The sequence below is a fragment of the Arvicanthis niloticus genome, chromosome 24 (assembly GCF_011762505.2).
Source record: "Arvicanthis niloticus isolate mArvNil1 chromosome 24, mArvNil1.pat.X, whole genome shotgun sequence".
NCBI classification, from domain to species: Eukaryota; Metazoa; Chordata; class Mammalia; order Rodentia; family Muridae; genus Arvicanthis; species Arvicanthis niloticus.
Window position 1 is genome coordinate 4,942,814 of NC_133432.1, and position 24,954 is coordinate 4,967,767.

Here is a 24,954-nt window from a genome sequence, read left to right on the forward strand (position 1 = left end):
CATATAGGAAGCCCTGGCTTCAACGCCCCAGCACAGAGAGCGGGAAACAGAAGGGGAACACATCTCCTGTGTTTAGAAAGATTACAGAAGAGAGAAAAAACATGGAAGGATAACATGGGACACTTGTTTCAAAAGGAAGGGAAATATGCAAAAAGTGTTTTGGCAAATGTCTTCAAATTTGACTTTTGAAAACAGCTTTTTTGTGTGTTGTAGAGCTAATCGGAAGGTTTTGTTTTGTTGCTAAAATCTGCTACAAATCATGTTTCCTCTTTGAGTAGCTCAACTCTTAAGGGTTTCCCTTCGCTCTGGGCCTGAGCAGGTGCTATGTAGGGGCTAATAAGTTCGGGGCACTAGCCCAGGCTGGACCATGGTTTGATGGAAGTCACAGCTCCTTTGACTTGAGAATTTGGATTGTATTCCAGATGCTCTACAACTCCTCCTCCTCCTCCCCTCCCTTCCTCCCACTCTCCTTCTCCCCTCCCTTCCTCCCAACCTCCTCCCTCCCCCTCCCACCTCCTCCCCTTTTCCCTTTCCTTTTCTTCCCCTTCCTTTTATTTCTCTCCTTTATACTCTCTCTCTTCCCCTTCCGCCTCTTCCTCTTCCTCCCTTGTAATGTTGCTTGCAACCAGGGCTTCGCACATGCTAGGAAGTGCTCTACCACTGAGCTACATCCCAGCCCTTGGTTTCTCTGAGGAAGGGTCTCCCTGTATAGTTCAGGCCTCCCTCCAGCTCATAGTCCTTATAGGAAGAGTGCTCTTGCAAGCGTGGACCTCCATTCCTATGGTAGGCATGGCGACAGGGCTGCTTTTGGTTCCTCAGATACCGCAGCGGGACCCGTGGCTACATGAAGGCTGTGGTGCTGGACCTCCTGAGGAGATATCTGAACGTGGAACATCATTTCCAGCAAGGCAAGAGATGCCATCCGGACTGGTGTCACCCACAGGCTCTGGGTGGGGCGAGGGGGAGGAGCCACAAGCTCTGGGCGTGGCAAGCGAGGAGGGAGGTGCCACAGGCTCTGGGCGTGGCAAGCAAGGAGGGAGGTGCCACAGGCTCTGGGCGGGGCAAGCGAGGAGGGAGGTGCCACAAGCTCTGGGCAGGGCAAGCGGGGAGGGAGGTGTCCTGGCCTCAGCCTTTTGGGTCTCCTGTCTCCCCCACAGCCCACTATGACAAGTGCGTGATCAACTTGAGGGAGCAGTTCAAGCCGGACATGACCCAGGTGCTGGACTGCATCTTCTCACACTCCCAGGTGGCCAAGAAGAACCAGCTGGTGACCATGCTGATAGTAAGATGGGGGCCCACCCCCCCGGGTGGAGCAGGGGCTTGTCTCCTCCTCCTCCTCCTCCTCCTCCTCCTCCTCCTCCTCCTCCTCCTCCTCCTCCTCCTCCTCCTCCTCCTCCTCCTCCTTCTTCTCAGTTCTGTCACGGAACCCAAGTCCTACACGTGTTAGGCAAGTTCTCTGTTACGAAGCCATGTCCCCAGCTATTTTCTAGAAAGGGCTAGAAAGTAAAGACGTAGACCTTGCTGGTGTTTCGGTCTCTGACCTAAACCACCTTAAATTGTCATAGTTTATGGTGTGTTTGCACAATAAAACTTTATTCCTTACAATAGGCAGTGACACAAAGCACCTACTCTGTACCAGAATTTCTTGGTTGCTTTAAAAAATATTAATTAGTTTTAAAAATTATATATAAAATTCATTTATTATTGTGGTGGTTGATACTAGTATCATTATTAATTTTGATGTTAGGACTCCCTACTCAGGCTGGTGATGAATCAACCTAAAGAGAACCTTCTGCTTAGATTCCCAAGAGCTGGGGCAACAGAAGTGCTACATTACTGCTAACTTCTCTCCAACTCCAAGATGAAGACTGTAGTCACCGTCCTTTAGCAGAGAGCAGAGAGGTGTGGCCACCTGCCTTGGGGCACTCAGCAGCTAGTGTGGTTTCAGTGTTTGTTGACACAGCGTTCTGTGTGACCTGCTGGTCTGGGCCAGCCAGGTCCTGGTTGTCACCATAGGTCTTTCCTTTTTCCTTCTTAGAAAAGTGTGAGGTTTCTCCCTTGTTTTTACCCTAAGTGGTAGTTGTCAGTCTTTTATGATTGAAGACTTTTTCCTTCATAATCTGCTTTTAAAGGCAGAAGCAAATACGTCAAAGTGGTCAAGCCCAGCAGCGACTCCAGGCGGAGTCAGCCCCGGAGTCTTTACTACTTGTGTAGTTATTCAAAATTTATTTATTTGTTTTTAAAGATTTATTTATTTCACATATGTGGGTACACTGTCACTGTCTTCAGATGCACCAGAAGAGGGCATCGGATCCCATTACAGATGGTTGTGAGCCACCATGTGGTTGCTGGGAATTGAACTCCGGACCTCTGGAAGAGCAGTCAGTGCTCTTAACCACTGAGCCATCTCTCTAGCCCCCTCAAAATTTTTCTGAGGCAAGGGTTTTTCCAAATGACTGTGGTGTGTAGCTGGGACTGGAAGCTTAAGCCCAAAGAGATTCCAGTCTTTGGGGTACCCCCTGCTAAGAAAATCTACCCAAGGGTGGAGATTATCCTTGGATCTCATTTGGAAGAGAGATGCTCTTTCCGTTAAGTTGGGTTCAGGCCAGATCTGGGTGTGGTGGGCATGACTTTAGTCCTCACACTTGGAAATTACAGTCTGTGAAGCCAGCCTGGTGTACATAGTGAGTTCCTGGCCAGCCTGATCTACTGGGTGAGATAGATGATAGACCTAGTCTGTGGGTTATCCTGATGTCATTTGCTCCTGGGTGTGTGTTAACACTCCTGTGCGTGTGTTAATGCTCCTGTGCGTGTGTTAACGCTCCTGTGCGTGTGTTAACGCTCCTGTGCGTGTGTTAACACTCCTGTGCGTGTGTTAATGCTCCTGGATGCGTGTTAACACTCCTGTGCGTGTGTTAACGCTCCTGGGTGTGTGTTAACGCTCCTGTGCATGTGTTAACGCTCCTGTGCGTGTGTTAACGCTCCTGGATGTGTGTTAACACTCCTGTGCGTGTGTTAACGCTCCTGGGTGTGTGTTAACGCTCCTGTGCATGTGTTAACGCTCCTGTGCGTGTGTTAACGCTCCTGTGCGTGTGTTAACGCTCCTGGGCATGACTTTTCTCCGTGTCGGATAACCCAGCCTGGAGAAAATAGCGAATTGGCCCAGCCCAGGTACCTGGGACCATTACTTAGAAGGGTGAGCATGTTGCCCCAGCCACGGTCCTAGGGGTGGTATGGATGAGATTCATGGTTTCTTACAGCCTGTGATTCTATTAGTTAGAAAATACAGATGTCTTCATACCTCGTGCACTTTGGTACCCGGGAGCTGGATCCGTGATTTCCTTGGCAAAGGCCACTTCAGAAGGAACGAGTTTACGGTGGCTCTTGGTTTGAGGGTACAGCTCATCATAGCAAGAGGCCATGCCGGCGGACGCACGTGGCAGCCACAGGAAGCAGGCACAACTGAATGCCCGCTGCTTAGCTCTCTCCTTTGTAAGCAGTCCAGGGCCCCAGCATAGGGAATGGTGTCGCCCATTCTGAGTGTGGGGCTCCCCACCTCAGTTAACCTAATCTGGAGATGACCTCACAGACAGGACCAGGGCTCTGTCTCCTAGTTGATTCTAGGTCCTGCCATGATGGCAGTCATTGGTTAACTTAGGCGTCGCTGATGCTTGCAGTGGGGGACTTTCCAATGGAGCAGTGGCCCTGGAACGAACTTCCTCCCCAGTCTTGTTTCTTAGGGTCCTTTAGCTGTCACAGAGCATTAGCGACAATGAAAATAGAACACAGTGCCATCAGTGGAATTGTGCGAGACCAGCTGTGTCCAGGCCAGCTGGACAATCAAGTGGGACCCTTAGACCCTGTGGAGAGGACTGAGATGCATAAGAAAATAAAAAGGCACAGCATGTCAAGAAGTCTGATCAAGCTGGCAAAATTTTTATTGTTCACACAGGTTATATACTCTAAAAACAGGATATGGGGAGGGGTAGGAAAGGAAAGAGGGCTTTGCAGGTGGAGGAAGCTGCATCTGTGGGGTCTAACTAAGTTATTCTCACAAAGCCTTGCCGTTACCAGGGGTTCTGCAAACATCTATCTAGCAGGATGTTGTCTAAATCTAGAGATCAGGAGGAAGGGTTACTAAGGTGGGTTGCTATGAGGCCTTGTTTGAAGTTCTGAGAACTGACAAGTGAATCATGGAAGGTAAGCAGAAAGAAGAATAGTAGATAGGAGAGCCAAGGGTGAGTGTTTGCCAAGAGTAAGGCCTTGCCATGGCTTCCCACACAGCTGCTTCCTGGAAAGGAAAAAAAAATATTGTGAGCTTTTGTATGTGAGGGGGTGCTAACCTGGTGTTCTAATGCACACGTGTGCATGCACACTTGAATGCAGGTGTCCACAGAGGTCAAAAGGAGGGCATCGGACCCCCTGGGGTTGGAGCCGCAGGTGATTGTGAGCTCGCTGATATGGATACTAGGAACCTAACTCAGGACTGATGCAAGAGCAGTAAACAGTAAAGTTCTCTGCAGCTGAGCCAGCTCTCCAGCCCTATACTTGAGTACTCTTTGAATGGTGGACCCCTTAGCCTAGCTGCCGGACAGCCCCGGCCTCTGTGTGCTCCTTACAGCCAGAGGGATGGCACGGTGTGAGCAATGCTGTAGCTTTCTGATCCTGTTAGGACTTGAGAGGGAGAGGGTGACAGCCTGTTAAATAGGAAAGCAGCAAAGGCTTTCAAAATTGGGACAGTGCATGTGTGTAGATGAGGAGTGACTTAGTCTCTATAGGGAGGGCCACTCTATAGGTGGCAGGTTGTCTTAGAGGATGGCGCAGGCTCTTCTGGGTGGTGGATGGCAGTGGCTCAGCAGCCACAGCTTCCTCCCATCACAGATCTGTCTCCAGTGGATGTTTAGGGAGCCCCTTCTCTGAGCTGTCCCCAAGCCCCTCTTACAGTGAAGACACAAAAGGAAACACAGGGGCCCTGTGCACACAGCCCCGTCTGTACCCTGTGCACACAGCCTGGTCTGAACCTCATGCACCCATGCACACAGCACCGCCTGCAGCAGACTAGCTCCTCACTCAGCAGAGCAAATGCTTGCCTGGGTCAGGAGGTGGCTCAGTGGATAGAGCACCTGTTGCACACGTTGAGGACCAGAGTTTGGATCCCCCGAATTCCACTTAAAAAGCTACCGGGTACGGTAGCCAACTTGTGATCCCAGAACTCCAGAGCTGGAGATAAGGGATCCCCAAGGCCAGCAGCCTAGAGCAGTCAGATCAGTGAGTTCCTGAGTCCAGGTTCAGGAGAGACCCTGGCTCAGAAAATAATGTGGGGCGCAAAGGAGGAAGACTTCCGGGGTGGTCTGGTCCTGTTTCCACACACGTGTGCACATGTGTGTGCTCATCCACACGCATATATTACCCGGCACATCGGGCGTGAGGGCATATGTGGGGTGCACAAGTCAGCGAATGAATAAAGTGAACCTACAGTAAAAAGAGACAAGAGTTTTTCTTTCAAGATAGGGTTTCTCTACGTAGACCAGGCTGGTCTTGAACTCACAGAGACCTGCCTCTGCTTCCTGAGTGCTGGGATTAAAGGTGTGCACCACCACTGCCCAGCTAAGGGCTTTTAAAAAAAAATCTAGCTAGATGTGTTTAGAGAGTTGAGGCTAGACTCTCCTCCACCCCCACTTACCCCATCACCGTCCCCCTCTTCCCCCCCCACCCGATCACCTTACCTACCCCCCACCTCCCTGACCAGCCAAGTGCTGGCCCCTTGGGCTGAGCAAAGTCAACTTGGGTTCTGTTGCTGTCCCTGAAGGATGAGCTGTGTGGCCCAGACCCCACCCTGTCCGATGAACTGACCGCCATCCTCAACGAGCTCACACAGCTGAGCAGGAGCGAGCACTGCAAGGTGGCTCTCAGAGCCAGACAGGTCTGTCTCAGAGCATGGGGCCCGGTGTCTGTGGCTCTCCCTCCTCCCAGCTCCTGTCATCCCTGTCCTCCCTCCCTCCTGTTTGCAGGTCCTGATTGCCTCTCACCTCCCTTCTTATGAGCTACGGCACAACCAGGTGGAGTCCATCTTTCTGTCCGCCATCGACATGTATGGCCACCAGTTCTGCCCAGAAAACCTCAAGGTGAGCCTCGGGGACAGACCATGGGTTTTTCTTACCCTCAAGGAGCCCCCAATTTAGTGGCATCCAGTTCAGAGTGGCTTAGGACGGTCCCAGGGAACATCAGCGGGCTCTGGGAGTCGCGGGTGCGGAAATCTGTTTGTAGAATGTACAGGGTAACAGGATGAGGCTTTCCTGGCCAGTACAGGGTTAACGTTAATGGTATTTTTCTAGAACATAACAGGAAGTGTCAGCCTTTGCAATGGGGATGGGGGATCTGGGCTAAGGGAGTTGGGATAGGGGTGGGGAACTAGAATAGGGGTTGGGTGGGGCTGGCACTAACTTTGTCTTTCCAGGGTCCTAGATTATCATAAACTAATAGGCACCCATCAGCATTTGAAACTGGGACCCTGCCCTGGGCACAGTGACCCTCCATACCTTCATTGTCCAACCTCCCAAGGCTCTCTGCAAAGGAGTCCCTGTATCAGAGACATTGACTGTAACAGTGCCTCCCCCACAACCCCTGCCCATCCTCCAGCTTCTGGGTCGTGCCTACTCATGTTCCTTTTGCTTTTTGGCCCCTCTTGCTTCCCATAGAAATTAATACTTTCAGAAACGACCATATTCGACGTTCTGCCCACTTTCTTCTATCATGCTAACAAGGTCGTCTGTATGGCGTCCCTGGAGGTAAGAGAATCACTGAGCATCTGCTGCCCGCCCACCTGCATGCCCGGACCCTATGACCCTATGTTGTGTGCCTTGCAAATGTGACCTTTCCTCTCTAAGGAGGGGGTTTCTGTTCTCTTCTCACAGTGGATAAACTGAGCTCAGAGATGTGAGGCAACTTTCTCAGGGCCACACAGACAGGGGCAGAGCCAGGATTCACACTTTATTGGTTTTCTTGCAAAGTCCATGCCAGTAACACTACCAGGCCCTGTGGCATCACAGGCCACACGGGGCACAGCTGGGCCACACCCCAGGGCCAAGCCAGATCACCTTGTCCAAACTTCTAATTCACGAGCATTCAGTATCTCAAAGACATTTCTGTCTGGAGCAGAGACCGGCCACCTCCCCTGCGCAGGGAGAGGCTTCCCTGGTGGGGTGTCTGCCAGGCACTCTGTCCCAATGGATCCCTCTCAGGATTACAGTTTGCTTCCACTCCTGCAAGTAGGAGCTGGTTCTCCTGTTCTCAGGACCTTCCTCACCCCGGCACTGAGTTGAATCGCTGCAGTCTCGTCTCACCTTCGACCACCAAGTCAGTGTCCCCACTCCTTGTGAGCCCTGAGCTTTTCTTTCCTCTTTTAGACCTCATGGGTCACCTATGCCAGGCCAGCTTTGCCTAGGTCTTCACAGAGACTGGGTTGGTCTTTTGAGCCTGTGACAGCTACAGGGGAGGCTGGGTCACTCTCAAGACCCAGGACACACCATCGGACGTTATTTTGACAAGTGTTATTTCCTAGTTGTATCTGTGAGGGTTTTTTTTTTTTTTTTTTTTTTCTAGCATTTAAAATCTTTTAGCTAGGGCTGGAGAGATGGCTCAGTGGTTAAGAGCACTGGCTGCTCTTCCAGAGGTCCTGAGTTCAATTCCCAGCAACCACGTGGTGGCTCACAACCATCTGTAATGGGATCTCTTCTGGTGTGTGTCTGAAGAGAGCTACAGTGTACTCATATACATAAAATAAATAATTTAAAAAAACCCTTTTAGTTAATCAATTTTGTGTTTGAGAGAGAAAGAGGGCTCAAGGGTAAGCATGTGCCACAGGGACACTCATGGAAGTTAAAGGTCATCTGTCTGTTCAGGTGGGAACACACACACACACACACACACACACACGCGCGCACCTTTAAAAAAAAAATTTTTTTTTTGAGGCATCTCTTTTCTGCTGCCAGGCTGTGCGCTGGACTGTGAGCTTCCAGCTGGCTCTCCTGCCTCTGTCTCCCAACTCAGCATAGGAATGCTGGAATTACAGATCCTACCACATATAGCTTTTTATGTGGGTGCTAGAGATTGAATTCAGGTTGTCAGGCCTGCACCACGGTTGTTTTACACACTGAGCTGTCTGCGTGGCCCCAGGATGTACAGTCATATGCTCCAATCCGTATCAGGCATATTTACTAAACATAGTTCAGCTTCTCCCTTGTGACTCAGGCACAGTGGGGATGTCCATTCTAGGCTCAGGCTCTTAAAACGATAGGGTTAGTGACCTCATCCTGTGTGTTGGGGTCCCCAAGCACACTCCAGTGATTAACAAGGACACACAGGACTGGGGCTGTCATGGTCACAACTGTGATGGATTTATTACACAGACTGGAAGGCAGAGAGCAAGGGTTGTTCATGTTGGCAATGCTGAAAGGCCCAGGGTGGGCTCCCTTCTCTGAGGGGAATCACAGCCAGCAAAATCCTCTTGACAGTGACTTATGATGTATGTAGTTCTCCTGGGAAGCTCAGGAAACCCTGGGTGTTTTTAGCATCCCGTGTTGAGATGAAAATAGCTGGAATATTTGGGGAAAGAGATAATACAATCCCACCCCCCACCCCCCAAGTAGCTACTAGGAATTTAAAATTATGTGGCTTGTGGTGTTACATTCCAGTTGGTTAGAGTGGAGTTGATAAAACCACAGGCCAACAATGCTACTGCTTATTTTTTTAAATAAAGTTTTATTAGAACACAGATACACACACTCATTTTTTTTCCCCCCAATGGGCGGCTTCTGTGCTACAGTGGTAGAATCTCGGGGCTTCATCAGTAATGAGGTCTCCCAAAGTCTGAAATGTTTGCTCCTAGTCTCTTGAGAAATGCCCTTTCCTGCAGCTCAGAGAGCCTGCAGCTGTCCTGTGCACAGCGCTTCGCCCCTCCGAAATCTGCTGGCCTCTCTGAATGCCCACAGTTCTCCCTCTGCTCCGTCAGGTTTACGTGCGGAGAGGCTACATCGCCTACGAGTTAAACAGCCTGCAGCACAGGGAGCTCCCAGACGGCACCTGCGTGGTGGAGTTCCAGTTCATGCTGCCCTCTTCACACCCCAACCGGTAGGGACTGGTTCCTCCTTGTTTCTTTCCTCACTGTCTCTGGAAGGATCCAGCTAGTATGTGCGGCTGCTGGGGAGACCCCTTCCCCGCCGTAGGTCTCCTGTAGCCTTGCATGTTCATCTGTGGAACGAGGATAGCCACCCAGTGTCATCTCCTGTCGGGGACCCACGTATGCTGTCATGAATGCCCATCAATGGACGTGAAATGACGACCTAACCAGTCGGTCACACACACAGTAGCATTCAAATGTGGGCCAGTGAGATGTCACAGCAGTTAAAGGCACGTGTCTACAAGCCCAAAGACCTGAGCTCGGTCCTTGAGACTCACAATATAGAAGGAGAAAGTGGACTCTAGGAAGTTGTCCTCTGACCTCCACATGTGCACTGTGTCTGTCTGTCTGTCTGTCTGTCTGTCTCTCTCTCTCTCTCTCTCTCTCTCACACACACACACACACACACACACACACACACACACACACACACTGTTATAAAAACAAAATCGTAAAGTGCTGAGTCATCATGTGGGGGCCTTGGTTGCATATTACACAGGGTTCTAGAACGTTCTATCACTGCAGGGGACCGTGCTGTCGTAGACCACTGGGAAAGGTAAATGAGGCAAAGGCGCCACACCCGGGACAGTACCCTGCACAGATGAAGCTGTGTTAGCAGTTAGCTTGCACTTTAAAAACAATTACTATCCTGTAACACTAGCCGGGTGACGTGTGAAGCCTCTGTGTGTAATGGATCTGTTTTTCCTCCTGATGCAGTTGTCATCTCTGAGGTTTGCCGCCACCATCTGCTAACCTAGGCCGAGTGCTGGAAGCTTCTAGCCTCCGTACAATCTTATCTAGGCCTGGGATGTTTTCAGCCTCTGAGACTTACTGCTGAATAAGCCTGCCTTTTCCAGCTCTTTCAGTTTGCTGGCTGGTTAGTTCAAGTCAGCTGTTCTGGCTCAAACTTCTCTCTGAGATGACTGGTTCAGTTTGCTTTCTCTCAGCCGCTCCTGAGTTGCCCTGCTTGGCCTCAAACTAACTTTGGCAAAGATTTGTTCTAATCTTCTGGCTCCTTCTCTTTCTCTGGCTCATTCTGTCTTCACCTGTGTCTAGCTTGTTCTCTCTTCAACCTGTCTCCGTAAAACTCTCCCATTCAAACTGTCTGCTCTCTCCTGCACTGCTCTCAAAAGTAGTCTCTCTTTCATCTCTTTCTCTTGAGAGTTGGCAGATCCTACTCTGTCAAATCTTTCTCTGACTCATCACTTTGTCTGCCACTCAATTAGACATCACTTCAAACATGGCTGTTTCCTTCTACAAACTAACTTTACCTTCAGTGTTTGAGGTTAAAGGTGTGAGCTAAGGCTGAGCCACACCACACCACAGTTAGACACAGGTTTTTCCAGTAAACAACACAATCTGCATGATCAAATACCCCACAACATCTGTGTTCTTAATCCCCGAAACCCTTCCATCAGCTGACCAAAAGTGTCCTTCGTCTCAGTTTTGAAGAAGAGAGTCCCTGGATCTCCTCTCTCCCACAGGCTAAGTGTAGGAACCAAAGCCTGAATCATAGTCTCACTCAGAGCTCTGTCCCCACACCTGTGGCTTCTGTAAGCCAGAAGCCGGGTGTGGCTTGTCTGTGTGCTCTGGGAGTTCTCAGTGTTCTTATGGGGATGTCTCTCTGACTGCACACTGCTCCCTGTCTCTTATTTCAGAAGCCAGGCAGAGTGTGGAACCTTCTAGAATATAGCTATGTCTCCCCACCAGGATCCAAAGGCTCCCTCCCTGCCACTATCCCTGGTTCCTCTGTCTTGGAGTCTCTCTGGGTTTCCCAGAGGCCTAGCTTGTGGCTGGAGTGGGGGTCATGTGACTTGGGTTCCATGAATCAGAACTCATCTGCATGAGGCAGGGTCCCTGTTTTCCTGAGCAGGCTTTCCTGGTTCTCTCCTGCTTTTGTTTTACGTGTGTGTGTGTGTGTGTGTGTGTGTGTGTGTGTGTGTGTGTGTGTAATACAGCACTTTGAAATTGTCCCACAGGAGTTGTTTTTTCTCTTGACTGTTCCGTCTGAGCAGCTGAGAGAAGTGATTTCCCAAAGGGATATTGGGTCATGTACTATTTCACGGAGGACCTACACACATGCCCAGACACCCAGAAATGCACGTCGCCCCTCTGCCGGGCGATTCTAACTCCAGTACAGTTGGGCGGGAAGCTTAATCGTCACCATGAGCTTGTGACGTGTCTGAGCTTGGTTAGCACCCAGGCTTCTTTTCGGCCTCTGCTCCATGTAGGCTCTAGTCTGGTCCTGGTAAGGCAGAAGCAGCAGTGCTTAGGAGACCGCAAGCAGAGTTCAAGGCCAGCCAGGCCAACACACAAGACCCTGGATTGGTTGGTTTGTTCATTTTGAAAAGGAAAATTGCCAGGCTACGAGAGAGGATTGGTGCAGAAGCCTGGCTGCAGCCACACAGGCCCAGTAAGCCACACTCATTAGGAAAAGGGAACCTTTCCCAAGTCCAAGTTCCATACGACAGCCAAGGGCCACCCTTGCAACAGCCCTCCTTCTTAGGAGGGGCGGGGCAGTCCCAGCTTCTGTGCACCTTCTGTTTTACACTTAATGGGTTCATCCATCTCATACCTGCTTCCGAAGTCCTCACGTGACTGATTTGGTGTTGAGAACCGCACTAGCCCATGTTTGGGCGGCCAAAAATGTTGAGGCCTGAGCTGCCCCACTTTGAGCGGCCAAAAATGTTGCGGCCTTCTCCACTCCACGCTTGGCGGCCACTGTTTCCCGGCCCAAGCTGCCGCTCCGGTCTGCAGGTCAGGGTTCAGCAAGAGAGAGAGTGAGGACGGACTCGAAGAATGGAGACCAGACAGAGTGTGATTCAATCCCGTTTATTCTTCAGTCTCTCTTCCTAGTCCAAGTCCCAAGTCTTGAGTTCCTAGTTCCTAGTTGTTCTCCTATATTTCTTCTGTCTGTCTCTGCCTTTTATATGTCTCATTTCTAAGCCATGCCTTCAGGTCACGCCTTTAATCATGCCCTTAGGTCTTGTCTCTAAATCTGATCTCTAAGTCACACTCTTAAGTCACACACCTTTAAGTCACACACCTTTAATCTCACACACTCAAGGTATCTAAACTAAGATGTTATCAGAGTGTGCTCAGCTGTTGTAGGCTGATGTCAAACAAGTCTCATGTCAGGGTATATGGCTCAAGATGGCTGCAAAGCTGATAGCCACTTTCTGCTAAAAGTCGGCTCCCAACAGTTTGGTACCTGGGAACAGTGACTCTCTAAACTGTAACAGCGACTGACTTCATCCCAAGACAGGGAAAAGGATGAAGGGGATTGGAGGCCTGGGGCAATCCAGGGCCAAACTTGCTTCCTCACCAGCTGCCTAGAGCTGGGCTCTCCAGGGGAAACTGAGGCTGGGAGTGTACCTCCTCTGTGTGTCCGTGTTCGCCTCTTTGGATTTACCTGGGGACTACATTGGGACTGAACTTGTTATGTGTGCATCATACATTCATTCATTGATTCACTCACTCACTCACTTCCTGGGCTCTTCTCCATGTCTTGAGGAGTCTGATGCAACCCCTCAGCACCTGCCCCTAGTGGCACGTCTCCCCTTGCAGCCCCGCATTTCAGACCCTACCCGGGGAAGCCTGTTATCCTCACCTGGCTTTCCAAAGCGTCCTTCACAGGAAGCGCTCCGAGGGCCCAGTCGGCAGCAGCTGCCCGAGCTTCCCTTTCTCCTCACCCTGCAGGATGGCCGTGCCCATCAGCGTCTCTAACCCTGACCTGCTGAGGCACAGTACGGAACTCTTCATGGACAGCGGCTTCTCCCCACTGTGCCAGCGGATGGGGGCCATGGTGGCCTTCAGGAGATTTGAGGAATTCACCAGGTAGGGGGGCGTAGGGGGCTGTGTGGGCTTCTCCAACCCCAGCCACTCATTCGTTAACACTTGGGGAGAGTCAGACACAGGCACCGCAGTTAAGAATGACAGACTCCTCGGGGAGTGATGGGAAAGGTTGGCCCACGGTCCGCAGGGACTTGTCTAGACAGGAGGCCAAAGTTCTAACGTGCTGCTGCACCACAGGGACTGGTTACATCCTTTAGAGGCAGGGCTCCCTCAGCTTTCCTCTGTCCCACCCCACAGGAACTTCGATGAAGTCATCTCCTGCTTCGCCAACATCCCTACAGACACTCCGCTCTTCAGTAAGGCTTGCACCTCCCTGTACTCGGAGGATGACGGCAAGGTAGCCCAGTGGACAGTGTTGGGGGAGGGGCCGGCTGTAGCCCCGCCCCCTTGGCCCCAGCCCCTGTTTTTCTCTCTCAGAGCCTTCGAGAGGAGCCCATCCATATCTTGAATGTGGCCATCCAGTATGCCGACCACGTGGAGGACGAAGCGCTGGTGCCAGTCTTCCGTGCTTTTGTGCAGTCCAAGGTATCCCCGTTGCGCCTCTGGGCTCGGAAGACTGGCTGTCTTGACCTTTGTGTTGCTATCATGAAATACCCCAGGCTGGGAATAAAGTAAAAAGTTTATGGGGACAGGCAAGAGAGATGGCTCAGTGGTTAGGGGCTCTGACTTCTCTTGCAGAAGACTCAGGTTCAATTCCCAGCACCCACACGGCTGCCGGCCACCATCCGCAACACTGTGTACACAGATATACAGAGGAGCGTGGCACTCATACGCATAAAATAAGTCGAGCGTAGATATGACTTGATGGGTTTTGTCTTAGGGTTTTACTTCTGTGAACAGACACCATGACCAACGCAACTCTCATAAGGACAACATTTAATTGGGGCTGGCTTACAGGTTCAGAGGTTCAGTCCATTATCATCAAGGTGGGGGCATGCATGGTGCAGGAGGAGCTGAGAGTTCTACATCGTCATCTGAAGGCTGCTGGCAGAATGCTGGCTTCCAGGCAGCTAGGATGAGGATATTAAAGCCCACACCCACAGTGACACAGCTCCTCCAACAAGGCCACACCTCTTCCATTGGGGCCACACCTCCTCCAACAAGGCCACGCCCACTCCAAGAGGGCCACACCTACTCCAACAGGGCCACACCTCCTAATAGTGCCACTCACTGAGCCAAACATATACAAACCTTGACATGTTTTTACCCTACTGATCAAAGTTCAGACCAAAAGTGGATGCTCCTGGTCCCCCACAAGACTGTGTGGCTGTGTCTTGACTGATCTGCTCTTGTGTTTTCTGTACATAACATCGAAGTCTGAACCCTTACACGCATGTCTCATAACTTCCAGTGCACACAGCATCAGTGTATAACAGGGCCATCGACTTCAGACTGAGGATATAGCTCAGTGGTAGACCTTTTGCCTGGCACACCATGGGTCCTAGGTTCAAATCCCATTTCTATCAAAAAATAAAATCACAACATGCACAGTTTGATGCTTTTCAAGTATGCGCACAGTTGCACGGCCTTCGCATTTTGTCTCTTTTTGACATTTTGACTGTCATTTTGAGAACATCACCGGAGAAGCAGAACCCCGAACCCTCTCACAGCCTTTCCCCGCAGCCCAGAGGAGGCAGCCACTGACCTACTTCCCGGCTCTGTAGACTCGCTCATTCTGAATGTTGTCTGCTACGGGACCTTTGACTGCTTCCTGCATTTACTATACTTGTGGAGTTCATCTGTGTAGCAACACATATCCGCACACCAGGCCTTTGCCAACTGAATAATCCTCCACGTGTCTGTGCTTTTACACGCAGAAACACATCCTCATGGATCACGGACTCCGAAGAATCACATTCCTTATTGCTCAAGAGGTCAGTCCCAATTTTTTTTTTTTTTTTTTTTTTTTTTTTTGGTTTTTCGAGACAGGGTTTCTCTGTGTAGCCCTGGCTGTCCTGGAACTCACTCTGTAGACCAGGCTGGCCTCGAACTCAGAAATCCACCTGCTTCTGCCTCCCAAGTGCTGGGATTAAAGGCGTGCACCACCACCGCCCGGACTGCATCCTTTTCCTATTCTCTGAGCCTTGGGCCAGGTCGGTGATAATTATTTTCTAAGGTGAGATGGAAACAATTAGTTGCTAGGACAATCTTTCCAGATGATTCATCGTGGAAGCAGACTGAGCCGTTTTTAATGATCACAAAATTCACAGGGGCAGGGTTCAGAGTCTACCTTCACTGAATTGTCACTTGCACGGATTTTTTTTTTTTTTTTTTTTTTTTTTTTTTTTTTTTTTTCAGAGAGAATTTCCCAAGTTCTTCACCTTCAGAGCGAGAGACGAGGTAAGAGGAAAGGGGTTGATATTATTATTTCTGAGTATCCTTCACGTTCCCCCAAGGGCATGCTCAGAGCCTGAGCATTTTTTCACTTTTCCCTCACTTTTCCCTGGAACCATACTGCCAGAAGAACCCCCGTGTATTCTGCAGTGAGCTTGGACACACAGGGCTCCGGCTCACTTGATTTATTTTTGCATTTGCTGCTGCACTCAGTAAGCTGGCTGTCTGCTTTATAAATATATCTTTCTTGGAGCACAGTTGCAGCCGTTTGATTAGCTATCAGCCGTAATTTTCATAGACACTGAGCCCGTATGGCTCATCACCCTAAAATGTTTAGTACCCAGACCTTTGCTGACTCCTGTTCTAGAGCAGGTGGCCTCAAGAGCTCAGCGCTTTGTATTTTTGATGGTTCTGGGTCTGTTTTACTCGGGTAAACCCCATCCTTATTTGGAGGAGGGGACATGGGGACTTTAGGGGAGGGGACATAAGGACTTGTTATTGTCTCTCCAGTTCAGTTTCCAAAACTGCCAGGTGATTCCTTTGAGGGACTTATACCCATAAAGAAGCCAGGTTCAGAAGTTGAAGAATAAGAGATGCTGACAGACAGCAGCCTTGTGGCTCTTGTATGTCCTGGGGCACGCAGGGCACACTCAGGAGTTGCTCTTGCAATGCCCGTGACCTGCAAACCTCTCGAGCCTCAGAGATGGCTCATGATGAGGTGTCACAATAAGGTCTCATTTCTGAGCACCAGGCTCAGCAGCGTGGAGCCTAGACCATGCAGGCCTGTCACTGTCACAGTGACAAATGGACTATCCTTTCTCTGGCCGGCCTATAGTTTGCAGAAGACCGGATTTATCGCCACTTGGAGCCTGCCCTGGCCTTCCAGCTGGAGCTGAGCCGGATGCGTAACTTTGACCTGACTGCCGTGCCCTGTGCCAACCATAAGATGCATCTTTACTTGGGAGCTGCCAAGGTGAAGGAAGGGCTGGAGGTGACTGACCACAGGTTCTTTATCCGAGCCATCATCCGACACTCAGACCTGATCACCAAGGTAAGGTGACACAGGGTCCCCACCATGCAGCTTGTCCCTCTATTCTGGCCTTCGCTTCCCCAAGTTTCCATCTGGGCTGCATTCTGGGTGTCAGCAGACAGTGCGCTGTCCTTGCAGATACCTCAGCCAGGGGTGCTTCAGTCAGATTCTTAATTTTGTGACATTTTCTGTGTAGAAGAGAGCTACAGGGATGGAAAGATGCTGGCTTGTTCAGGGAAGTTCTCGTGTTTTCCAGTCGGCCACTGGGGCTGGAGAGATGGCTCAGTGGTTAAGAGCACTGTCTGCTCTTCCAGAGGTCCTGAGTTCAAATCCCAGCAATCACATGGTGGTTCACAGCCATCTGTAATGGGATCCAATCAGCCACTGGTGATCACATTGTGAAAATTCAAATGTTACTTCAAAGTATTTTAAAGTCAAGCTGGGGGCCTGGCTCAGGAGATGAAGCACTCACCACCATCCTGCAAGCCAGAGGAGGTGGGCCCGGAGCCACATGAAAACTACACAGGTGTGGTTCCCTGTGATTCCAGCAGAGACAGGGAATCTCGGGACAAGTAGGCTTGCCAGAGTGAGCAAGCTCCAGGTCCAGTGAGACACCCTGTGCCCAGAAATAGAGTGGACGGCTGGAGGCACGGGCCACAGCTGCTCGTAACTCCAGCTGCAGGGATCTGTCACCCGTGGACTCCACGGTTGCTGCCACTCACTCACATATAACTCCCCCCCCACACACACACACACAATTTAAAAAGAAGAAAGCAGAGAGGGATCCGTAGAGGACGCTATCAACTTCAGGCCTGGATGCACACGTGCTCACATGTTTCTGAGCACCGGGGTGCACATGGATGCATAGCACTCGTCTGCGTCATACAGATAGAATACCACACAGACACACGCTTTAAAAAAAATCACGTGAGAGTGCCAAGCCAGACGTGGTGGCGCACGCCCGCACGCCTTTAATCCCAGCACTCAGGAGGCAGAGGCAGGCGGATCTCCGAGTTCGAGGCCAGCCTGGTCTACAGAGTGAGTTGATGATCTTTCTAGAGCCAGAGTTCCAGAAGAGCCCGGGCTACACAGAGAAACTCTGTCTCTATCCTGATGTGGAATGGAAAGTGGGCTGCAGAAGGTCAGAGTGTGGGCAGGACACTCAGAACAATTGTTTTCACTTGCACGCCATGCTCTGTGAGAACAAAGACCATTCACAAGGCAACCCGTTTATTTACATGTTGGGGTTAGGGGGTGATTTTTAATCAAATCGTCCACTGATGAATTTTTTAAAAAATAATTTAAAAATTGTATGTATGTATGTATGTATGTATGTATGTATGTATGTATGTATTGAGGGTGGGTGGGAGCACCACAGCACGTGTGTGGAAGCGGAAGGACAACTGTGGGAGTCTGTCCTCTTACTCCCACTGTGTGGGACCTGGAGACTGAACTCGGGCCGTCAGGCTTAGCAGCAAGCCCCCCTACTCCCAAGCATGCCCTGATGCCACAGTGTAGCTGTCTGAGCGTCAGGGTGCAGAATACAGGGACACAAACCTCAACAGCTTTCTGCCCTCAGCAAGGCTCTGCCATCTCAGCAGACACACCAGGAAGAGCTAGGTACAGGGCCTCCGGCTGAGGCCAGCCTCCTCACTTGCCCTCTGGCAGGAAGCCTCCTTCGAGTACCTGCAGAACGAAGGGGAGCGGCTGCTGCTGGAAGCCATGGACGAGCTGGAGGTGGCTTTCAACAACACCAGCGTGCGCACCGACTGCAACCACATCTTCCTCAACTTCGTGCCCACCGTCATCATGGACCCACTCAAGGTTGTACCGCCGTGGCTCTCCCGGGCCCCGGGTGTGTTTTCCCACAGTTCTTCATGCTGCATCACTCTGGGGTCGCAGTCCTCCAGGCCCGAGTTCTAGGATGGTCTCAGTTAGGGTTTTAGTGCTGTGAACAGATACCATGACCAAGGCAACTCTTACAAGGATAATATTTCATTGGGGCTGGCTTACAGGTTCAGAGGCTCAGTCCATCATCATCAAGGCAGGAACATGGCAGCATCCAGGCAGGCATGGTGCAGGAGGAGCTGAGAGTCCTACATCTTTATCTCAAGGCGGCTAGTGGAAGACTCACTTCCAGGCAGCTAGGATGAGGGTCTTAAAGCCCAAGCCCACAGTGACACATCTACTCCAACAAGGCCACACTTCCTCCAACAGGGCCACACCTCCTCCAACAGGGCCACACCTACTCCAACAGGGCCACACCTACTCCAACAAGGCCACCCTCTCTAATAATGCCATTCTCTGGGCCAAGCATATACAAACCGCCACAAGGATGAACACATGGTTAGATGAGAGTCAGAGATCAGATCCACCAGTTTGTCCCGTGTCCCCATGTTTGGGCTCGAACCACACGTGTGTCTAGAATGCCTGACAGAGCTTATGCCCTCTGTAGCTCCAGGCTCTGCTGGCACAGAAGAGAGCCTAAAGTCTGAGGCGGGGGGGGGGGGGGGGGGGGGGGGGGCGGGGGGGATGATTGTGCACAGGTTTGTGCTGCAGGAGACAGACTTTATTATGCTGATTCTGGAACCAAAGAAGTTGTCAGTATCTATAGGATTCACAGGACCCATGTGGATGCCCTGGCTTGACTCGTCCACCCAGTCCAGAGGAAAACTGACTGTCTGGGAGGCACAAAAAGATAGCGTGACACGTGAACAAGTTGCTTGTCACCCCGTCACGGACCATATAGCTCAGTGACAGAGCACCTGCCTGGGATACACAAGGCCCGGGGTTCCATCCGCATCCATGGTTAGGCGCTAATAGTTTATGTCGGCTGCTGGGCTCCTCGCCTCCTGAACACTTCACTGTCCCCTTGCTTGTGTGTGTGTCGGGGGCGGGGTCTGACGGTGCTGTGCTTCTCGTCAGATCGAGGAGTCGGTGCGTGCCATGGTTATGCGCTATGGCAGCCGGCTGTGGAAACTCCGCGTGCTGCAGGCCGAGGTTAAGATCAACATCCGGCAGACAACCTCGGACAGCGCCATCCCCATCCGCCTCTTCATCACCAACGAGTCCGGCTACTACCTGGACATCAGCCTCTACAAAGAAGTGACGGACTCCAGATCTGGAAACGTAAGGGCGCGCCAGCCAGGGTCTGTGCCAGCCAGGGTCTGGAGCCCGAACGTCTGGGCATCAGGCTGAGGGTGGAAGCCACCATTGCCTCTTCTCGCCTCGGATCACGGTGGTTTCCAGTGGATAGCTTCAGGGTGTGGGGGATGTGGTAGTTTTCCATCTGTTCCTCCTCCTGGGCGGAGCACCCCCCATGGTAGAGTCCCTCCTGTGACCACATCGGCCGGTGGGAAGTGGAGTATGTGGCCATTACCTTGCAGAGCTCACAGCCATTGGTCCGCTAGAGAGACATGCTTTCCCCCAAGCGCCTTGTAGAAACGAGTTTTGTAAATGAACCCCGTACTATTTTACACGTGCATGCGTGTTTGAATATATGTGTGTACCTGCATATATGTGTATACATGCACTTTTTAAACTTGAAATGATGAGACTCACAACTCTCAAGTTGCAAAGGTAGTGCAGAACAAAATATTGGATGAGGTCTACCCTTGACCCAGCTTCTCCCACGGAGACGTTTCAGTTGACCGTAGCGTGCTGTACAGTGACACAGGTGTCCTGCCGGTCATTCAGGTACAGACCCCATATGATTCCCATGGTTCTTGTCTGCATATCTTGAGGGTGGAGCTCTGTCTCCCGCAGTCCTGTCCTGGTTCCCACACAGCAAAGGGCACAAACTGTGCACAGAGGATCCAGGATCCGCCTCTCCACTAAACTTTTGTTATGGGGACTCAGGTCGGGGCGGGACTCAAACCTAGGTTCACTGGAAGAGCAGCCAGTGATCTTACCCTCGAGTGGCCTCTCCAGCCCCACCCCCTTCTTCTTTCTTTCAGATCATGTTTCATTCCTTTGGTAACAAGCAAGGGAGCCTGCACGGGATGTTGATCAACACGCCCTATGTCACCAAGGATCTGCTCCAGGCCAAGCGATTCCAGGCGCAGTCCCTGGGGACCACCTATGTGTACGACTTTCCGGAGATGTTCAGACAGGTAAGTCCTGGGGGCTCAGACGTGAACCACCATCCGGGGCCCTTCCCTTCCTTCCGAGGGAACCCATTTCTTGTCTTAAGTGATGCTTCCGAGACCTGTTCTAGGTGAGGTCTTCCTAGGAAGAATTAATTCACGCAGGGATGATTGACTTCATGGTACTTTATCCCCAGATAAACTGAAGTTTATCATGTTACGTGACGTACTATAGAAACTTAGGAAACAAAGGGAATCGGGTGGGGGAGAAGAAAAGTATCTCATAATCAACAGCCTATGACAAATTGTTCAACATTTAATCTTTGCTTTTGGCTTGCTTATGTATTTGCATGTGCGAGTGTGTGTTTGTGTGTGCGCGCACATGTGTTCATGTGTGTGTAGGGGCCAGAGGTCAACATCAGGTATGTTCTTTGTTCTCCATCCTGCTTTTGGAGACAGGGTCTCTCAGTTAACCTGGAGGCTGCCAATTTGGCCAGTATGGCCAGCCTGCAAACCCAAGGCTTCCTCCCATCCAGCTCTGTGGGATTGAACCCTGGTCCTCATGCTTGTGAGGACCCCACTTTGTTGCCTGAGCCATCGCCTCCGGCCCCTCCTTCTGATCTGTTTGCTTGTTTATATGTTAACTGCTGCTTGCCAGGTCCCATTCTGAGGCCAGGCTGACCCTGGAGAGGAGGCAGTACGTGTGTGTGTGTACATTTTATTTTAAAGTAATTAGTCTTTTGATAATCTGTTTTTTTTCCCCTGAAAACAGTACAGAGAAATAAGAATGAGTCATTTCCCCAGGGACAAGAGCATTCCTGTGTGCCATTTCCCCAGGGACACATTCTGGTTTGTCACAGTGTGTTCCGACAAGGAAATAGATACCTATGCAGTTGATACTGGCTTTGAGGAATCTTAGCCCAACCCTTAGACAACGTCTGGGAGCCAGATGCAGTGGCACCTGCCTGCAGTCTCAGCTGTTCGGAAGGCTGAGACAGGGGCATCACCTGATAGGAGTTGGAGGCCTGCTTGTATAACATAGTGAGACTCCGTCTCGGAAGAAAATAATATTAGGTTTTTCTGATTATTCATTTAGACCAGTGGTTCTCAACCTGTGGGTTGAGACCCCTTCTGGGTTTGAACAACCTTTTCACAGGGGTTGAATGTCAGGTGTCCCACATATCAGATATTTATTTACATTATGATTTATAACAGTAGCAAAATTAGAGTTAAGGAATAGCAACAAAAATAATTTTATGGTTGGGGCCACAACATGAGGAATTGTGTTAAAGGGTTGCAGCATCGGGAAGGTTGGGGAGCACTGATTTAGATCATGTAGAAAGGCAGGGGTAAGGGAGATACGCTATCGCCCATCTGTGACACACCCACCAGGCTCAGTATCCGACTCCTCTGGCACACACGGGTACACAAGTGGGATCACATGGGCTGTCTCTCTTCTTGTGCATGTGCCGAGTTTATTCGCACATGTTAATATGCATTCTGGTGCCAGCTGAGCCCAGAGCGTGTTGGACCCCCTGAAGCTGGAGTTATGGGTAGTTGTGAGCTGTCTAAAGTGGGTCCTGGGGCCTCTGGAAGAAACCATAAATCTTAACCATTGAGCTATCTGGTACCAAGCTGAGTCAATACTTCAAACAATATGTCCTGGCTGGGGAAGTGGCTCAGTGGGTAACAGGCTTGTCACACGGGTGTGACAGCCCAAGTTCAGACTTCCACAGCCCCCAACTTAAAAAAGCCAGGCCCGGTAGTGTGCACGCGTAATTCTGAGTTCTTGGAGGCAGAGGCAGGGGAATTCCTGGGACTTGGTGGCAGTCAGTCTAGACAGTAAGTAAGCTCTGGGTTCAGTGAGAAAGAGAGGGAGAGAGAGAAAGAGAGAGAGAGTGACAGACAGACAGACACAGACAGACACTCTGTTTCAAAAAAAGAGAGGGTGGGGAATGGAACTGAAGACCTGGTGCTCTGACATGCCACCTCCAACCAGGAAGGGCAGTGCTTCCCTACCCATGACTCCAAGCTTTTCCTCTCTCCCAGGCTCTCTTTAAACTGTGGGGCTCCCCAGAGAAGTACCCCAAAGATATCCTGACATACACAGAGCTGGTGTTGGACTCCCAGGGCCAGCTGGTGGAGATGAACCGGCTTCCCGGTTGTAACGAGGTAAGAGGTGGGACATGGCAGCTGGGGTCAGCTTGCTTCAGATGTCACCTGGAAGAACCAGAGTCATTTTTCTTAGCCCTCATCTCATTCCCAGGTGGGCATGGTGGCCTTCAAAATGAGGTTCAAGACCCCGGAGTATCCAGAAGGCCGGGACGCCATTGTCATCAGCAACGACATCACCTTCCAAATAGGCTCTTTCGGCGTAGGGGAGGACTTCCTGTACCTTCGGGCATCTGAGATGGCCCGGACAGAGGGCATCCCCCAGATCTACCTGGCAGCTAACAGTGGGGCCCGTATGGGCCTGGCTGAGGAGATCAAACAGATATTCCAAGTGGCTTGGGTGGACCCAGAAGATCCCCACAAAGTACGTCAAAGGCGTGGCTGCAGCGTGATGCCTACCTGGATGGATCATTCCCTAACCCAAAGCCCCCGTATCAGAACCGCTTCCAGATCCAAAGCTTAAGTGACAGTGTGATGTCCCAAACAGAGAGTCCCACCCGACCTCATTCACTGAGTTTCAGTCAGAACACGGGCACCTGAAGGTGCTGTGTGTGTGGTATGTGAGCAACATGGATGAATGTTGGTTTAGACTTGGTACCTCGCTCCTGGGATATCTCATTATTTGCAAATATGCCAGTCTGAAAAAAAAAAAAATTCAAAATCTAAACTGCTTCTGACCCCATGAAGGTAAGACAGACAAAGCCGGCATCTCATCGACAGGATGTCGAGCTTCCTGTGAGACGGTGGGAAAGGGTAGAGATGTACATGGACCTTAAGCCAACCGTTCATTATACAACTCAGATTCACTGAGCCAGGCATAGTGCCACATGCACGTCTGAGGCTGAGGCAGGAGGATAGACTTCAAGGTCAGCCTGGCCTATGTAGTGAGACCTGTCTCAAAACAAAACAGCAAAACAAAGAAACAAAATGCTTTGGGGCATGGTGATTGGCAGGAAATGGCTAAAAACACCCCTTACGGGCATGACAACAAGAAACTTGTAGATATGTAGGTGACGTACCCCGGCTTCTAAATCCATGTATACCCAGAATGCAAAGTGAGTAATGTCCCACACCCAGGCCTTAGATCATGTATGTGTGCATGTATGAGGGTGCACGTGTGTGTATGTGTGTGTGAGGACACGTGTGTGCATGTGTGAGGGTGTACTATATACATGTGTGGGTGCATGTGTGTGCACGTGTGTGTGTTCATGTAGGCAGAGGTCAGAGGACAACCTCAGGCATCGTTCCTCAGGTGCCCTTCACCTTCTGTCTAAGACGGGTCTTCCTAGGCTTGGGATCTGTCAAGGCTTCTAGGATAGTTGTCAAGTAATCTTCTAGGGAGCGGTCCTCTCCACCCGCCTCTCCTGTCGCTGTAGGCACACAGCCCTGGCGTGAGATGCCGGTCAGTCACTCTCACACAGAACATGTTCTCCAGACAGTGACACTGTTTCCCTAAAGGAGGGGGAAAAAAAGCACTTTGGGAGTAGAAAATTAATTTTCTATTTTTTTTTAAAATTATATCTTTAGTCCACTCTTAGTCTAAACCCCTGAAATCCAAAATGCTCTGTAATCTGAAACCTTCTGGTCACTAATCTCATCCCTAAAGTAACAATTTTTACCCACACCTGAGCTCATGGGTTGGTTCACAGTGAAAACACACAAAATCATGACAGTATGTTATACGGTTATATATGGGCTATCTATAGGTTACATATAGGTTATACCTCTAGCCTGGCAGTTCTCAACCTGTGGGTTACAACCACTGGGAAACACATTTTCAACGGTCTTGGGAACCCTCAACCATAAATTTATTTTCGTTGCTACTTCATACATGTAATTTTCCTACTGAGCCACTGCTCAGCTTTACGTGTTTTCCAATGGTCATGACCCACACAGGTTGAGAACCGCTGCTGTACCCTATAGGTACCTACGAAACATGAATGAGCCCCATCCCCCAAGATGTCTCAGTGGGTAGAAGCAGGCATTCCAAAACTAGACATATTTACATCTGAGGTACTTCCGGTCCCTCAGATTTGGGCTGCCCGCCATGTACACACAGACACACATGTGCACACGCGAGCACACACATTCCCTAGACAGTACATAACCAGACAGAGGGTGAGGCTGTGGGTAAAGGAGAGAGAAGCTTGGAGTAGCCCCGTGTTTGGCAGGTGGTGTGAGCCTGTAGTGTGTCGCTGTACAGAAGATGCTATCCACAGCCGCCCTGGACGGTGTTGACACCTGACGGTCTGGTGGTTGTGGAGTCCACAGAACAGGATTGCAGCTCACTGAAGTGTGTT

At 50.6% G+C, this 24,954-nt stretch overlaps 1 protein-coding gene across 4 annotated transcripts in view; it reads left to right on the plus strand.

Annotated features, from left to right (window-relative positions):
* The window catches only part of Acacb (acetyl-CoA carboxylase beta), a 109,721-nt gene that overhangs the window by 67,695 nt on the left and 17,072 nt on the right, over window positions 1–24,954 (plus strand). For all 4 annotated transcript variants that reach the window (XM_076922462.1, XM_076922463.1, XM_076922464.1 and 1 more), the window contains 17 exons: window positions 820–908; window positions 1,158–1,282; window positions 5,810–5,923; window positions 6,012–6,125; window positions 6,699–6,788; window positions 9,011–9,129; window positions 12,878–13,015; window positions 13,271–13,370; window positions 13,451–13,558; window positions 14,851–14,907; window positions 15,332–15,373; window positions 16,203–16,418; window positions 18,066–18,221; window positions 19,323–19,526; window positions 20,354–20,509; window positions 22,532–22,654; window positions 22,749–23,018. In XM_076922462.1, the coding sequence (XP_076778577.1) occupies window positions 820–908; window positions 1,158–1,282; window positions 5,810–5,923; window positions 6,012–6,125; window positions 6,699–6,788; window positions 9,011–9,129; window positions 12,878–13,015; window positions 13,271–13,370; window positions 13,451–13,558; window positions 14,851–14,907; window positions 15,332–15,373; window positions 16,203–16,418; window positions 18,066–18,221; window positions 19,323–19,526; window positions 20,354–20,509; window positions 22,532–22,654; window positions 22,749–23,018 (2,221 nt within the window). The remainder of the gene's footprint in view (window positions 1–819; window positions 909–1,157; window positions 1,283–5,809; window positions 5,924–6,011; window positions 6,126–6,698; window positions 6,789–9,010; window positions 9,130–12,877; window positions 13,016–13,270; window positions 13,371–13,450; window positions 13,559–14,850; window positions 14,908–15,331; window positions 15,374–16,202; window positions 16,419–18,065; window positions 18,222–19,322; window positions 19,527–20,353; window positions 20,510–22,531; window positions 22,655–22,748; window positions 23,019–24,954) is intronic.